Raw genomic sequence first — 16407 nt, forward strand, 5'->3', positions numbered from 1 at the left:
TGCATCGGGCTCCCTGCTCAGCGGGAAGCCTGCTTCTCCCTCTCCCACTCCCCCTGCTTGTGTTCCTTCTCTCGCTTCGTCTCTGTCAAATAAATAAATAAAATCTTGAAAAAAAAAAACTTTCAACAGGCAGGAGAGATATTGTTATGTTATCTACTAACTGTAATACAATGCAGGATGAAATGAATACCAGGGGTAAAGTAATATGATGTGGGCATACAGAGGAAGGAGGAATTAATTTCAACAAGTGTCTTTGAGAATGTCTTCACTGAAGAAGTGGCATTTGACTGTGACTATGAATAGAATTTCAATAAGCAGAGACTTGGTGGCTGGCCTTATAAACTGAAGTAATCTCATGAAAAGCATAAGGTGTAAAAAAAATACAGCCACCTCTATCCCACCCCTGGTTAGAATGTACTATGTCTGGAGAATGGAGGTGGCAGAAGAACAAACAGCCAAAAATGTACAGATCATGAAAGGCTTAAATTCTATGTAAGTTAGTCTGGACTGTCCTCTTCCGGCAATGTGAAGTCTTTGCAGGTTTTTGAGGTAGTGAATGGTAGGATCTGAATGCGTTTCAGGTTATGTCTGGCTGTAGAACCAAAAATCAATAACTGAGGTGAGAATTTAGTAATAGAAAGGTATAGAACAGATGGTAAAAAAAAAAAACAACAAAAAACTTTGGGTGTGAGAAATAACCATGAATGAAGAGTGCATTCAAGAATGACTCTAAGATTTCAAGTTTATATGGTTAAGAATAATGGTACCATTAACCAATAAAGGAAGAGGAAAACATTTTTGGCATAAAAGAAGAGGAAAAGAGAAAAAGGAATTTAGTTTTTGACATAGTGTGTTTGATGTACTACTCAACTCATCCTCAAGTTCAGTATGCAGTTGAGTTGTTTTTGGAGTCAGGAGGGATATAAATCATAAATACACGGTAGGTGAAACTAGGAGTTGAAGAAAGCCTAAGGAAAAAAACATTGTGAAAAAAAGAGAAGGCCAAAATCCAGTCCCAGTAACATATTTTTAGCTCTCTCAAACATTACACGTTCTGACATATTTGTAAACTTTAGAATATATGAATAAATCTTTCCAAAGTATATTTAACATATTCTTGATTATGGGCATGGGGGATGCATTCCCTAATGCCACTGAACCCACTACTGATTAATATAAATGGTTACAATTCAGAAGTGACATATGGAGGGATATAGGTAACATAAGAGACACTGAGGAAAAATAATCAGGAGGGTAGATTCAAAAACAATAAATGGCAAGGAGAATCAAGATAAGGCAGAAGCCAAGAAAAAAGAGAATGTAAAAGATAACTGTTCAACACTAAGTATCGCAAATAGTTGTACAAATCAACAGAAAACTACTGGATTTAGTATTCAGCAGGTCTCTGGTGACCTTTAAGAAAAAAGGTTCAGGGGTGCCTGGGTGGCTCAGTCGGTTAAGCGTCTGCCTTAGGCTCAGGTCACGATCCCAGGGTCCTGGGATAGAGCCCCACATCAGGCTCCCTGCTCAGCAGGAAGCCTGCTTCTCCCTCTCCCACTCCCCCTGCTTGTGTTCCCTCTCTCGCTGTGTCTCTCTGTCAAATAAAAAAATAAAATCTTTAAAAAAAACAAAAAAAAAGAAAAAAGGTTCAGTGAGGTGTGCCAGAATACAAATGGGATTGGAAGAAGAAATAAAGTGTAGAAAATCACATAGATTATTTCAAAAAGTGTGGCAGTATAAAAAAGGAGATAGGTGGTGCTTTTTCTTTCCTTTTAAGGAGAGACCTGAATATCCATAACCCAAAGGAAAGTAATGTTTACAAAGTAGGAGCTTGAATATACAAATACAAGAAGACTAGGAGCTGAAAATTGGCAGGAAAAGATCCCCAACCAGAGAGGAGATGATGGTAAACCATAAGGCTCTCTAGTACTCATTATTCAATTAGGTTATACAGTTTAGAACCTTAAAAACCTTTTAAATTCTGTTCTTGGTATTGCTACCTTCCTGCCTATTCCTTTCCAAGGTTCACTCCCAGTTCCTTTTTTTCACCCTTCTATATAATTTATGTCCACAAATAAACAGTAAGCGGCAGGGGATATGACTTCCTCATTTTTGTAATGGTTAAATGCCTAGTACAGTATCTTGCACACAGCAGGCACTATGGCTTGTTAAATAATTTTAAAAAATCATTGGTCTTTTTGGATGCAGTAGCACACAGAGTCAATAATTTTGGAATTCAGCACTACCAGACATTACTGCTGAAATTTATTGAAAGACAAATTTTTACCTCATTTTTAAATGAGAAAAACAAAGAGCAACAACTCTTATCGTTTGTCATACCAGGTATTGTTCAAATGACTTTATAATAAGATGTAATTTCTATAATAGGCAAAACTTTTCCCTTATGAAGAAAAACTTAATTGCTAGGTGAGACCGCAAGATTCAGGCAACAAATCCATATGTACAAATCAATCCTGCGAATTTGCAATCATAAAGGCTTTTGGCTTCCAAAGTTCAAAGTTCTGTTTATGTGAAATTATATAGTACTATATAAGCCTGTGCTTACTGAGATCATTCTAAGTTGTACAAAATAAGAGACGGCCCTGGTAAGTTAGAAGAGAACAATGAAAATCCTGTGGTCCACTATTAAAACTCTCAAAGATCTGTCTAAAGATTCATGATATGCCTATGTATGTACACCTCTCAAATCACCTTCTGTTTCAAGACAGTAGATATCAGACAATCTGTACTTTTATCACTCAAACTTTTTGTAACATGCTAATAATCCCAAAGTCAATAGGCAAACCTCTTGTTAAATCAGATGAATCCAAGATGCTAGGAGGTTCTTTTACAACTTCTGATACTTTTTCCTCATTTTTCAGTTCTATTTCAGATATGCCATCTTCATCTTGCCTAGTTAAGACTGATTTCAAAGGACTAACTAGACCACATAAAAATAATTTTTAAAAATGTGATTAATACATATTTCTAATGCATTTTGGATTTCTCAATCATTACATATTTGCCCCAATAATGCATTTTTCAGGTTTCTCAAACATCATACATTCTTCAAATTACATACTTTAAATTGTGGAATATGTATCCTCCCAAACTATGTTTAACATTCTTGCTGGTGGGGAGGTGGAGAAAGCACACATTCCCTAAAGTTGCTGAACCAATTCTGATTAATATAAACAAATTCAATCTAGAGATGAGGAAGGGAGGCTACTTACTCAGGAGAGTGTACCACCGCCTCCCCCTCCCCCCCCCCAAGTTGTGGGTGAAGAAAGGATTGTCCTTATTTTGCAACTACTAGCTCTGATCTTATATGAGGAGAGGCATACCTAAGGCACGGCCTCTTTGTCTTTTCTGTGATCAGCTCTACATTTTTTTTTTTTTGAAAAGGACTTAAATCATTTAATTAATTTCCCCATAATTTACAGATGAGGAAACTGAGATCCAGTCAGCTCTACTCTTTAATCTACTATAACAATTTTTATGTGGCTTTAAAACTTCAAAGTAACTCTATTAGACTACAACTACCCAAGTGTTGTATAAATATTAAATTCGCAACTGTCCTAGAAGTAGGAAAGAAAATGAATTAATTTACTTTGTTATAATTTAGAAAGAGCATAAGGGTCAATTTATGGACCACAAAGTAATTTTTTAAAAAAAACTTTCTTAGACTTTACACTTAAAAGTGTTCAGAAGATTTTTAAGTGTTTCTCTTTACGGTCCAATAAATCACCACTTAGAAAACATGCAAGCACATACATTAGCACAATAACACGGGCTATTAATTTTCAACAGTCCACTTCTGATGGAACGGAGTGCAAAACTCAATTGGTATTTATGACTGAGGGAAGACATCCATAATTTAGTGGACCTTTTCTTAAACTACTTATCAGCCTCAAATTCTTTTTGGAAGCAAGCTGCTAAAGAAAATTAAATAATAAGAAAAACCCATCTATTTGTGTATATCGAGCATAAAAACTAGTTGATAGTAATGGTTTCTAAATCTTGGCAGCTAGGATCTACTACAGTAAACAGGCTGCCTTGGTTACCATCTCACATTTTGAAGGACTTAGTGAACCATGGTAGACGGGGTTGAGAGGGAAACTACCAAATTAATGTAACTTCTATCTTCGTAGCAGAAAAAGACCCCCTTTAACGAAGAAGCCCTCAACCTCATTATTTCCTTTTATCTGCAGCACTCCTGGCCTCCACAAATCCTTCACCATGATGTCGAGGTTTGTGCCTTCTCCCATTCTGTACCCGCTTTACCCACTATATGGGTCCCTCCTTCCTCCCCCTCCACATTCCTAAACCTGCCTTTCCCCATTAAACCATCCCAGTGAAGAAGGGCCTCCCCTACTCCCCAGCAAGGCGCACTTTCTCGCTTCTTTGCGGCAGAAAGATCTAGGCCTCCTGCACTTACTGCTTTCAGCCTCGTCAGGGGCAGAGGCTAGGGACGGGGACAGGGCCGGAGCCTGGGCCAGGGCAGGGGCTGGGGCTGGAGCCGAGGCCGGAGTCGGAGCCGAGTCCGGGGCCGGGGCCGAATCCGGGGCCGAATCCGGGGCCGGAGCTGGGACCCGAGCCGAGTCCGGGGCCGGGGTCGGGGTCGGGACCTGGACCTGGGCCACCTCCACCTCCTCCTTCTCCTGGGTTAGCAGCTCCTCCTCCGCCATATTCTCCATAGTTACCGCCTCCGTGCCAGGCCCGCCCGGGGACCAGGAGGGGCTCACGGCGGGGTGAGAGAACTGGCGTGAATGCCCAGAGGGCTGGATCCAAGGAGTGGGAAAGCAAATGGGAAGGGCTGGATGCGTGCAACAGACAAAAGATGAAGAACCAGTGACCAAATCCTGTCAGCAGAAAAATAAAAAGCCAGAGGCAGCGATTCGCAGTCCCGTCCGCTTCCCTTTCCCTGAGGCGTGACGACGGCGCCACAGCCTGCGCAGCAACGTAATGGGGACGGCGTCCAATGAGGTAAGAGAGTTCCGCTTCCACGGTGCGTCTCCGTTCCAGCCGTCAACCAAGGAAGCGAATCAAGACTACAATACCCAGGGTGCAGCGCGCCAGCTGGGGCGGAGCCGGAGTTCCAAGTCCTTGGAGGAAGTAAATGCAAAGCTAAACAAACACTCGGAGCGTTGGAGTAGTAGTCTGGGTCCGAGTGCAGGACTACATTTCCCAGCGAGCATCGGGTCCAGGGGGGACCCTTTTTCTTGGTCTGGGCCTCCGGTGTCGCCACCGCTGCGGCACTGGTAAGGTAACTGGGGTGCTGGTTGACGTTTTGCTGGGCAGGTTCCCATCTCTCTCCCTCCGGTACCCTAGCGGGTGGCCAGCCGGTCAGAGGATTCCGGAGGCCCCTCAAGCCTGGGCGGGGCGACTCTGTAGGCGGATCCGGGGTTGAGTCCGCTCAGTGAAGGGTGTGGTTCTGGTCGGCTCTGCCTCTGGAGTTGCCCCTCGCTCAGAGCGAGGGTCTGGTTTCTTTCTGCGTAGCCCCTGGGCCGCGGCGGCTTCCGAGCAGTTAAGGAGCTTCTCTGCTAGTCTGGTTGATTTGGAATCGGGCTCTGCGCTTCCTTTCGCACCCTCATCCACACCGTGACCTGAACACGTCTCCTTTTGTCTTTATTTTGCTTTAACCTACATATTCCTGTTATCATCAGCACTGCCCTGTGGTTGTAGGAGTTCTGTGGGTAGAGAAGAGGGTGTGTTTGTGCGCGCGCCCTACGCTTATAGTTAGACTTAATAACCAGAGCTCTGAGTGTGTTGAGCTTTGCGGCACTTGGTTGATGCGATTCAGATTCCACACGGCATCTGCCAGTGAGTCCTCTGGCCCGCGTACTTCTCTTCCCTTTACTCTCCGGCCTGCTTGAACTTCAGTCTCACGCATTCATGCCCCTGGCGCAGACAGGAAAACTTGAGTTTTCTGGCCGCTCTTTCTTCCCGGGACTGGTCCGAATGTTATAGGCAGCAGGGAAGGAGAGGGAAGCCCCTTTTAGTCTTAGGAGACTCACACTTCCAGCTGGGTTTTTCCTGGTTCATAAAGCTGATACTTAATGCCTACCTATATCATTGGTCTATTTATTTCCTGCTTGTTTCGGAGCCCAGGTGAGAGCAAGTGTGATTATTTGGCACTTTGAAAGTGTAACAGAATTAGTTACCACCTCCCAGCCCTCCCAACCCCCCAGTAGTTAGGAAGTGTACATGTAGGCTTTTCCCCCCTCCTTCCCTAGTGAGTTATAGTTCTAAAGTCCTCATAATGCCTTCAACCTCAACTTTAAAAAAAGAAAAGATTTATTTATTTTAAGACATAGAGAGCACGCGAGTGGGGGGAGTGGGGCAGAGGGAGAAGGAGAGAGAGAGAATCCCAAGCCGACTCTCCTGGACAAGCGCTGAGTTGGAGGCCGGGCTGATCTCACCTGCCCGAGATTAGGACCCCAGCAGAAACTAAGAGTGCCATGCTCAACCCACGCCAACTTTAACTAGTTTTCCTGAAAGTATAACTGCCTCACTGCTCTTAACAGTCAATTAAAAATGGGAAAATAACACGTTATAATTTACGGGAATGAGTAGTGGCTAATAATATTTCTGCATCATCAAAGCATCATTGATTTTTTTTCTATTTCCAAAAGGCTAGATGGTTAATTGAAAGCTTGATTCACTGTATCAGTCTCATTATTTAACACCAGCTGGAAACCGGAAGATGAAAATGGTTAGATTTTAGCGTGTGGATTCTATGGGAATTTTAGTAAGGGTTTCTAAGCATGGTCTGTGTCTTGAGACATTCTAAAAAAAGGAATCTTCAAAGTTTGAAGATTATATTAAGTGGCTGTATTATTCATCTGTTGCTGCCTAAGTTATCCTAAAACTTAGTGGTTTAAAACAACAATAAACATTACTTCACAGTTTCTGTGCCTCAGGAATTCAGAAGTGGCTTTCTGGGTGGACCTGGTTCTGAGTCTCAGGAGGTTGCAGTGAAGATATCAGCCAGGGATGCTTCCCCTCAAAGGCTTGATTAGGGCTACAGGATTAGCTTCAAAGCTGACCCGCTCACATGCCTGGCAGTTGGTTCTTTTTTAGCAGTGGGCTTCAGTTCGCTGGTGGGCAGCTCCATGGGCTACTTGATTGTCCTCATGATATGGTGGCTGGCTTTCCCTAGAGTGAGAGAAAAACACAAGCCACAGTGTCTTATATGACCCAGCCACATACTGCCATATGGCAGTTCCTATTGGTGTCACAGGCCAGCGCTATTTAGTATGAGAGGACTCGCCTGAGAGTGTAATTACCAGGCAGCAGAGATCATCAGGAGCCACTTTGGAGGCTGGCCAACTCAGGAAGTCTCCCCTTTGAGTTGATATTTTGATTTTCATGAAATCAACACGAATTTCACACTATTATAAAACATTTGTCATGGTAAATGTATATGTGTTTTTCCTGATAGTCCACTATCTGCAGTGATTTTTTTTTTTCAATTGGCTTATGGGTGAGAGGTTGAAATTTAGCCTTATTTGGTATTCAGAGCAACAACATAAGATGAACGTGGATCAGTTTAAATTGTAGAAGTTAACATAAGTAGTACATTGCCTCTAAACAGTTCATTTCATGCAATTTATTATTATTTTTTATTGTACCTTTCCCCAACATGGAATAGAATCCTTCGAAGAAGAAGGGGAAAAGAAGATTATTCCGCTAATCTGGAAGCTCAGCTGTGAATTCAGTTGTTGCCATACATTATCTTACAAAGCAAAATTTTGGGGTAAATTAGGATTGTTCTTAGAAGCCTATATTAAATATTCTTTAATTAATTTTTATTATTAGATTTTCTCTTAGCTGTCAGCATTTTCTTTCTCTTTATATTCATCGAACCATTCTAAAAGTTTGATTTGATCATTCTTTCATAGGACTTAACTTACTGTGGTCATGATTGACCATGAGTACTTGCAATTGCCTGTTTTCTAGCCTTTCTTACATTCATAGTTTCCATATGTGTCACTATCAGCAATAAATTCTCCTTTGGGCTTTGCTGCTAGACTCCTTTTATATCTTCCCGTCCCAGCAGACCTGATGAGGTTCCCATTCTCTGGCCTTTTCGATTCCAGCACAGGATTCTTCTGTTACACACTAAGTTGAATGGAGGGTGTGTCAGGAAAATAAAGACTTAGAATTTTGAGGCATAGGTTGGGCAAAATACAGCAGTCCTATAGGCAGTTTTCAATGGTGATCTGAAGCTGGAGAGAGAAGGTCAGGGCTAAAGGCAAAGTTTTGAGAGGTCATTCCTAAAAAGGTGGTAGATGAAATTGAAGGAGAGGAAGAGATCATTATGACGGAGACTGTAAGTGAAATAAAGTGGAACAATGAGAGAATCCTGTTGTCTTGGGAATGGTTGTAAGATGGAAATCATTTTGTAAAACTCCAGTCTTTTTATAAAGTTTTCAGTTTTATAACTGAAAGGTTAATTTCTAATGTATTTTGTTGTGATGGTGGTTAAAACAAAACACCTAATGTGTTTTTATTTTAGCTTTTCAAAATGTCCAACAGAGAATCTTGTGGCGAAAAAGAGAAGTCTCAGAGAAAAGGCACCACTGCATCACCCAACTTTGACGTAGAAGTAAGAATTTTGATTTACTGACCCAAAGATACCTTTTTTTGCAGTTCATTTTTATGTAATGAAAAAAAAAACCTCAGTTTTATGTAGATGTGTATGAGATATGTAAATGAGATATGTAAATGTTTTGTTTTGCCCTTCTGACCCAGGAGAGGTAATTTGTTTTTCCCATTCTCCACCCCCATTCTTTACTCGCATTATTTTATTGATTGCTCACAACTGTATGAGGTAGGTACCATTATTATCCCAATTATACAAATGCCAGAACTGAGGCTTATGTAAGTAATTTGCCTAGGCATTCCTGACTTGACTCTAGGTCCCCCAGATTCTCCTTTACATGGAAATAACTCACCAGTAGACCTTTTGCACATCGCCTTTGTCATTTACTCAGCATTGACTAAGATTATATGCTCATCAGTCAGAATGGGCTATCCTGTGCAGGGGAGGCTAAGGGTAGGGAATGCATGCTCACACTGCCTTAAGAAGTATTTTACTAGATGAAATTTAGGATATTCAATTAATTGAGCTGAGTGTTGTCTCCAGGACGCAAGAGTGCAATGTGACTGATGTAATAAAACAAACAAAAAAACCCCCTGCAATTATTTTTTTTAATATTTAAAAAAAATTTTTATTTATTTGACAGAGAGAGACACAGTGAGAGAGGGAACACAAGCAGGGGGAGTGGGAGAGGGAGAAGCAGGCCTCCCACTGAGCAGGAAGCCTGATGTGGGGCTCCATCTCAGGACCCTGGGATTATGACTTGAGCCTAAGGCAGATGCTTAACCGACTGAGCCACCCAGGCGGCCCATCCCCTGCATTTAGTTTTATTATAAACTCTCTGAATAGTCTGCATAGTGCATCCTCAGAATTAGGGTTCATGCTGTAATACCATCCACAATGAGAGACTAAAGTCTAGCAAAGGTGAATATTCCCTGTGGAAGTGATTTCTGTGCTAGCAGATGAGTTCATAAGGCCTTTAGACGACCTGGATAAAGTATTCTAGGGATCATTACACTTTTTGGTGTTTGTTCTTTGCTTACTAACTTTCCGATTACTAATTTGGCCTCCCAAGTATAGAGATAATTGGAAAGGGGACCCTGGAGTATGGCCATGCAGTACCATGGTGTCTTTGATTTATATATTCCCCAATTTGGCACTAATAATTGGCATGCTGTTTGCAGTTCGCCTCCGACTCTCCTAACCTACTTGAATCAGACTTTTTCAGGCCATCACTCCTCCAAATATGCTTTCATCAAGGCCAGCAGTGGTTTCCATGTTGCTAAATCCATCGATCAATTTTCAGACTTCCTCTGACTTGACCCATCAGCAGTATTTGACATAGCCAATTGCACCTTCTCCTTGAAACATTTTCTTCACTTAGCTTTTGAGACACCATATTCTCCTGATTTTCCTTTACATTGGTGACTGCTTCGAAATGTCCTTTGCTGATTCCTCTTCATCTTCCTAAACTATAACCTTTCAAGTGCCCGGCTTCATTTACCCTATTTAGAAATTGCAATTCCATTCTTTCATTTGGTTGGGCCAAAATCTTGGTTGTCATCCCCTACCTGCATCCAGTCTATCAGCAAATTCTATCAGCTTTCTCTTGATAATATAGAGTCCGACTACCTCCTCTGCTATCACAACGATCCAGACAATCAGCTTGCTTCCCCAGATTGTTCCAGTAGTTTCCAAATTTATCTCCCTGCTTCCACCTTTGCCTCTCATTGTTCTCTTCCAGAGAACAATGCCCCCAGAATGATCCTATTAAAATGTAAGTCAGATCATGTCACTCCTCTGCTCAGTACTTTCTGGTAGTTTCCCACTTCACCCAGAGTAACAGCTGAAGTCCTAGCTGGGGCCAAGAAAACAACTGGCCCTCCCCATCTGGCCTTCTCATTCTCCCATTGCTTTCTCCGTTTTGTGATTCCTTGCTACTATTCCACCAATAAATCCTGGCACATTCCTGCCTCAGGGGCTTTGCCCTTGAATGGAAAACTCTTTCCCTAGATATTCACATGGCTTCTTCTTCACTTCTTCAGGTCTCCAGGCAGATGTCAGCTTATCAGTGGGGCCTTTCCTGACTACCCTGTTTAAAATTGCAGCTGCCTCCATGCCCACCTCCAAGCCCTTCCTGCCCTCTTTCTCTGCTTTATTTTTTTCCAGCACATTGTTTGACTCACTAAATATATTACTTGTTTATTTGTAAAATTCCTGCCCGATATTTTGACCTCCATGAGGGCAGGGACTTTTGTGTTTTCATTAATCTGTCCCCACCGTCTAGAATGTCTTTGATACACGGTAAGTCCTCAAATATATGTTTGTCCTGGGTCTACTGAACTTTGGATCCCCTGGGAAATGACTGGATATATGGTTTTGCTTTGTAGAAGACTGAGTTCCACCAAGGCGATGCCTCCTCCCAACGCCTTTATCTGAGCTGTCAGCTGACCTGCTGTAGCACCTGTGTCCTATCTCATCTCTAATTCAGGAGCGCCTAGATCTTCTGATTTCTACTTGAGTCTTCCTTCTAGTTGAGTTTCCCTCCCTCTTACCAAAGTTTGTGTGCCTTTAAACATTTCCCCCCACCCTTGAAGTTTATTATGAATGTAGAATGTTAGTTTATGATAACAGTGATTAAATAACACTGTCTTATATTGTGCTTTATTTTGTGCTTTTCTTTCCTTTTTTCCAAATGCCATTCTTAGGATAGGACAGAGAAAAAAACTTCAAGTTCTACTAGTTCAGCTTGCTGTGTAAGGTCTGTTTCATCAGAGAAGAGACGACTGGTGAGTGTATACTGTAACTAACTCTAGGTATTATTTATATTAAAGTTTTAATGTGTAATTAGAAGGTTTATGATATAAATTCCCCCATTACTTTTCTACTCATCTTTTCTTTTTTTTTAAAAAAGATTTAATTAATTTATTTGACAGAGAGAGATACAGCGAGAGAGGGAACATAAGCAGGGGGAGTGGGAGAGGGAAAAGCAGGCTTCCTGCCGAGCAGGGAGCCCAATGCAGGGCTCAATCCCAGGACCCTGGGACCATGACCCGAGCCGAAGGCAGACACTTAATGACTGAGCCACCCCGGCACCCCTCTTTCTTTTATACTTTGTGATAGCCAACAGAAAGAAAACCAGTGTTTGATTTCTTCCTTCCTTCTACTCACCAAAAAGCATTTATCAAGTTATTTCTTTGTGCTGGTAGACCCTATCATGTGGGGTTAGACAACATGGATATAAATTAAGAGAGGTTTTTTTTAATTCAGTTAGCCAACATATAGTACATCATTAATTTAAGATATAGAGTTCAGTAATTCATTAGTTGCATATAACACCCAATGCTCATCACATCACGTGCCCTCCATAATGCCCATCACCCAATTACCCCATCCCCCATTCCACCTGCCCTCCAGCAACCCTCAGTTTGTTTCCTATAGTTAAGAGTTTCTCATGGTTTGTCTCCCTCTCTGATTTCTTCCAATTCAGTTTTCCTTCCCTTCCCCTATGATCCTCTGCACTATTTCTTATATTGCACGTATGAGTGAAACCGTATGGTAATTGTCTTTCTTTGATTGACTTATTTCACTCAGCATAATACCCTTCAGTTCCATCTACGTCGATGTAAATGGTAAATATTCATCCTTTTTGATGGCTGAGTAATATTCCGTGTGTGTGTGTGTGTGTGTGTGTGTGTGTGTGTGTATACACACCACATCTTCTTTATCCATTCATCTGTCGATGGATATCTGGGCTCCCTCCACAGTTTGGCTATTGTGGACATTGCTGCTATGAACATTGGGTGCAGGTGCCCCTTTGGGTCACTCCATTTGTATCTTTGAGGTAGATACCTAGTAGTGCAATTGCTGGGTGGTAGGGTAGCTCTGTTTTCAACTTCTTGAGGAACCTCTATAATGTTTTCCAGAGTGGCTGCACCAGCTTGCATTCCCACCAACAGGGTTTCCTTTTCTCCACATCCTCGCCAACATTTGTTGTTTCCTGACTTGTTAATTTTAGCCATTCTGACTGATGTGAGGTGGTATCTCATTGCACAATTTTCAGTGCAATGAGATACCAATGAGATACTATATCTCATTGCACAATGTCAGTGCACAATCTCTATTTCCTAAATGATACATTTTTTTTTCTTTCTTTGATTTGTTGTTTCCTTGATGCCAAGTGATGTTGAGCATTTTTTCAGGTGTCTGTTGGTCATTTATATGTCTTCTTTGGAGAAATGTCTGTTCATGTCTTCTGCCCATATCTTGACTGGATTATTTGTTTTTTGGGTGTTGAGTTTGATAAGTTCTTTATACATCTTGGATATTAGCCCTTTATCTGTTATGGCATTTGCAAATATTAAGAGAGTTTTTAAGTCTTTTCCCATATATGGTTATATTTGGCTTTATAATATCTTTTGCAGGTAGCCAAGGCAGATATGTAGTGTTTGTGCTTTCAGATTCAGAAATTGAGGTCTAGGAGGTTAAGTGACTTGTCCAAGGACACCAGATTGTTAATAGCAACAGAACCAAGTCCAGAGTCATGCAAATAATTAAAAAGACATTAAGCTAGTGCAAGCTAGGGTGGTTGGTGAAGTACTCACGACATTCAAGTTGAAGTTAGGTGTATGTCGGGATAGCTACATGGTCGGGGGTAATAAGAGAAAGTAGCTGTGAAAGTTGTGTGAATGCAGAATTTGGTTTTTTAAGGATTTGTTTGTTTTTGTATTTGTATAATGACACTGCTGTTTCAATTTATTGTTTCTATATTAACCTTCTTAAAACACAGGTTTCAATATATTTCTCGTCTGTTGAAAAATCACTTTTTAATCTGTCATTCCAGACCCTCTTAAATTTGGTCACACCTTAACTAGCCAGTTTTCTTTTTTCTTCCTGAAAACAGCCCTTCTGCTTCTAACTAGACTGGTTTATTTTCTCTCTGCTGAATTTACACCAGTCATCTCCAGTTTCTTAGAATGCCTGAGCTTTCTTAGCTGAGAAAACCTTTTTCTTTTACTCGTTAATCTGTATTCAATCTTTAGCATATATTTTGTCCATCTTTTTTCCTAAGTATGTTCCAACTTTGGTGCTTGGTGTTTTGAACTCTTTTACAACTTATTGTTACTGCTTTGACACTTAGGTATGTCCTTTCATTAGATTATTCGTACATATTCGTCTTCTCTCTATTCTTTAAATCTTTAGGACAGGGACTAACTATATCCTATTTCTCTCTTACTTCTTTTGTGCCTACGCCTGTATCCTTAGAGCACATGGAGAGACAGACTGGGAGAGTAGAGATAGTAGACAGAGCTTGTTTCAATCCTGGCTCTGCTGCTGACTTGCTGTGTAACATTGAGGAAGATACTTTTCTCTGTTTGAGCCTTGAGTACTTTATCTATAAAATGGGGATGATGATAATACCTGTCTCAGGATTATTAAAAAGATTAAATAAATAAATGTGTCAGTCTATTCAGTAACACATAGATGTGGAAAAATATATTGTCTCCCAGTCTCTTTCTCCTGTTAACTATATGTCAGTGCACAATTTCTCTTTCCTAAATGATACATTTTTTTTTTCTTTCAGAAATCAGATCACACAGACATTCTATACTGTGATGTAAAAAGAAGACAAGAACTGAAAAGGTAAATTCCTCCTTTTTGTTGATATCTTTTACTTTGGGGGGCTTAGAATTGTGAGACTAAATATTTTGATTTGCAAAATTTTTTGTTTACTTTGATTAGTACTGATATCATGCCAATATTTCTAGCTGTAGCACAGGTTATGATTACTGAATTTTTTTTGAAGATTTTATTTATTTGAGAGAGAGAGACAGCAAGAGAGCACAAACAGTGGTGGGGGGGGGGGAGCAGCAGAGGGAGATGTAGACTCCTCGCTGAGCAGGGAGCCCAACTCGACTCAGGGTGCGATCCCAGGACCCCCGAGATCATGACCTGATCAAAGGCAGACACTTAACAGACTGTCACCCAGGTGCCCCTGATTATTGAATTTTCTTAATATTAGTGTAAATTTAATAAAAAGTTGAGTGAAATAAAAAGTCTATCACAATTCTGTGCTATGTAAATGACACTTTCAAGTAAATGCAGATTTTTATCTCTGGTGATTTGATTTTGACACACCCTTATAAGATACATAACTCTGTTACAAATAATAATAGAAGAAGTTATGTGGCTGGCTTAAAAATGTTATAAAGATAAATTATATATTACCTGTGAAGAGGATATGTCGATTATTGAATTGTTACGGTTTTAAAACTGTGTTATTTAAATAGGATATGGCTACAACTACAGAACTTGGAGAAAAATGGTAGGAATAGTGGGGATTATTTTTCTTTAATTTCTGTGTTCTTGGATAAAAATTTCAGAGAACTTTGTGGTGAAGGCATTTCTTGCCACTAATGGGGTAAAAAAATATAAAGTGTAACGTATGATAAAAGTTGATGAGATCATAGTTTCTCTAAAAATAAGGAGTTATGAGGAAATGATAAAGATGGCATTAAATATATACATAAAAGTTCTGCTTCCCAGACAAGCTTAGTCAATGTTTGCTAAAAACAAAAAATTCAACCTGCCTCTGGCTTTTCTTTTGGTTTTTCTTTGTTTTTGTTTTTGAATCATCTCCTCCTCTTTCTTTGTGATACTTTGCTCCTATATTATTATCTGTTGAAGTATATTCTGTTATAAATTTCACATTACATTGACTATTAGTTTCTAAACTTTTTAAAAATGGATTTTTAATGCCTTTTATCCTAGTATTTTTTTTTTTTAAGTTCTAAAACACTGTGTGGTTTTTCACTAGTTACCTTTAGCCTTATTAAGGGCACATTTTCTAGCCCTTGATTTTATATGTACGAATAAGGGAATGAATAGACTTCTGATCTATGTATACTACTCCCCTAGACTTGTCCACATAGTCTTTGGGAATAAGAAACAACAATATTGTTGAATTGTTTTGAGAATAGGATCTAAACTATTCCAAGGATGCAATGAAGTGCACCTTGGCTTCAGTATTTATTCCAAATCTGCTATTTGGCTTCATCTCTTGCAACACTGAATAGTCAAATGCCTACTGCAGCATTTTTGCATTCCTGAACCCATGTGTGATCAATGACCATGCCATTGTGTGGGTTATCATCATATCTACTGAGAGTAAGGACGTCAGTGATGTGAACAAGGCGTGGCATTTGGATTTATTGTTACTATCTGAATATTTGCTTTCAGCTATTGCTAAGCTCTCTAGATAAAACTTGTAGTGAAATTTTCTTTTGTCAAAGACAAACTATATGGCATACAAGATATTTTAAAACTGCTTTGTCATGTGTTTAAACAATATGGGATAGGAGCTATTATATACTGAAAAGGTTGCTTGGACAAAAGAAAGCTGTCCTACTGTGCTTTGCAAACATCAGTATCAACAGTGCAGAACTTCTAACAACCATTGGTTGCCTGCAGAGAATGTGATTCATTTGCTGCTGTTGTTTATTCATTGGAGAAGTAAACAAACTTATTTGCCTCAAGGTTATAAGTATTTCTTTATGGTATATGGCATCTTCTGTAAAAATCTCCCTATTCAGCTCTAGGGATGGTTCCAAAATTGGTGTGCAGTGAAAGCTGAGGTGCAGATGAAAAATCAGAATTTTGTCATCCTGAAAGCCACTTATATCATTCCATTACCACAATTCTCGATCCGTGGTTTGAGTACATACAGATGTATTAGCAATGAAAATATCAGCAAGGGCAACAATCTTTTTTTTTTTTAATTTAAAATCAATTAACTTATATTA

The 16407-nt window shown here is 40.1% G+C and overlaps 2 protein-coding genes across 10 annotated transcripts in view; one reads left to right on the plus strand and one right to left on the minus strand.

Annotated features, from left to right (window-relative positions):
- Window positions 1-4697, minus strand: part of TRMT1L (tRNA methyltransferase 1 like) — a 51218-nt gene extending 46521 nt beyond the window's left edge. Inside the window, exon 1 of one of the 2 annotated variants that reach the window (XM_045877335.3) lies at window positions 4439-4697. In XM_045877335.3, the coding sequence (XP_045733291.2) occupies window positions 4439-4697 (259 nt within the window). Of the gene's footprint in view, window positions 1-2806; window positions 3923-4438 lie in introns of those variants that run through there. The other variant, XM_064594226.1, reaches the window with a different exon arrangement.
- A 152-nt stretch (window positions 4698-4849) lies between these two features.
- Window positions 4850-16407, plus strand: part of SWT1 (SWT1 RNA endoribonuclease homolog) — a 99632-nt gene continuing 88074 nt past the window's right edge. For 5 of the 8 annotated variants that reach the window (XR_010412306.1, XR_010412305.1, XR_010412307.1 and 2 more), the window contains exons 1-4: window positions 4850-4986; window positions 8522-8611; window positions 11314-11394; window positions 14190-14248. Coding sequence is in view for 4 of the 8 variants with exons in the window: in XM_064594224.1 (XP_064450294.1) it covers window positions 4966-4986; window positions 8522-8611; window positions 11314-11394; window positions 14190-14248 (251 nt within the window). In the remaining 4 variants the exon portion in view is untranslated. Of the gene's footprint in view, window positions 4987-5131; window positions 5267-5423; window positions 6112-8521; window positions 8612-11313; window positions 11395-14189; window positions 14249-16407 lie in introns of those variants that run through there. The other 3 variants (XM_045877336.3, XM_064594225.1, XM_045877337.3) reach the window with 3 other exon arrangements.

The sequence above is a fragment of the Mirounga angustirostris genome, unplaced genomic scaffold, assembly GCF_029215605.1.
Source record: "Mirounga angustirostris isolate CCGP_5_RB_7025 unplaced genomic scaffold, mMirAng1.0.hap1 SCAF_6, whole genome shotgun sequence".
Taxonomy (NCBI): domain Eukaryota; kingdom Metazoa; phylum Chordata; class Mammalia; order Carnivora; family Phocidae; genus Mirounga; species Mirounga angustirostris.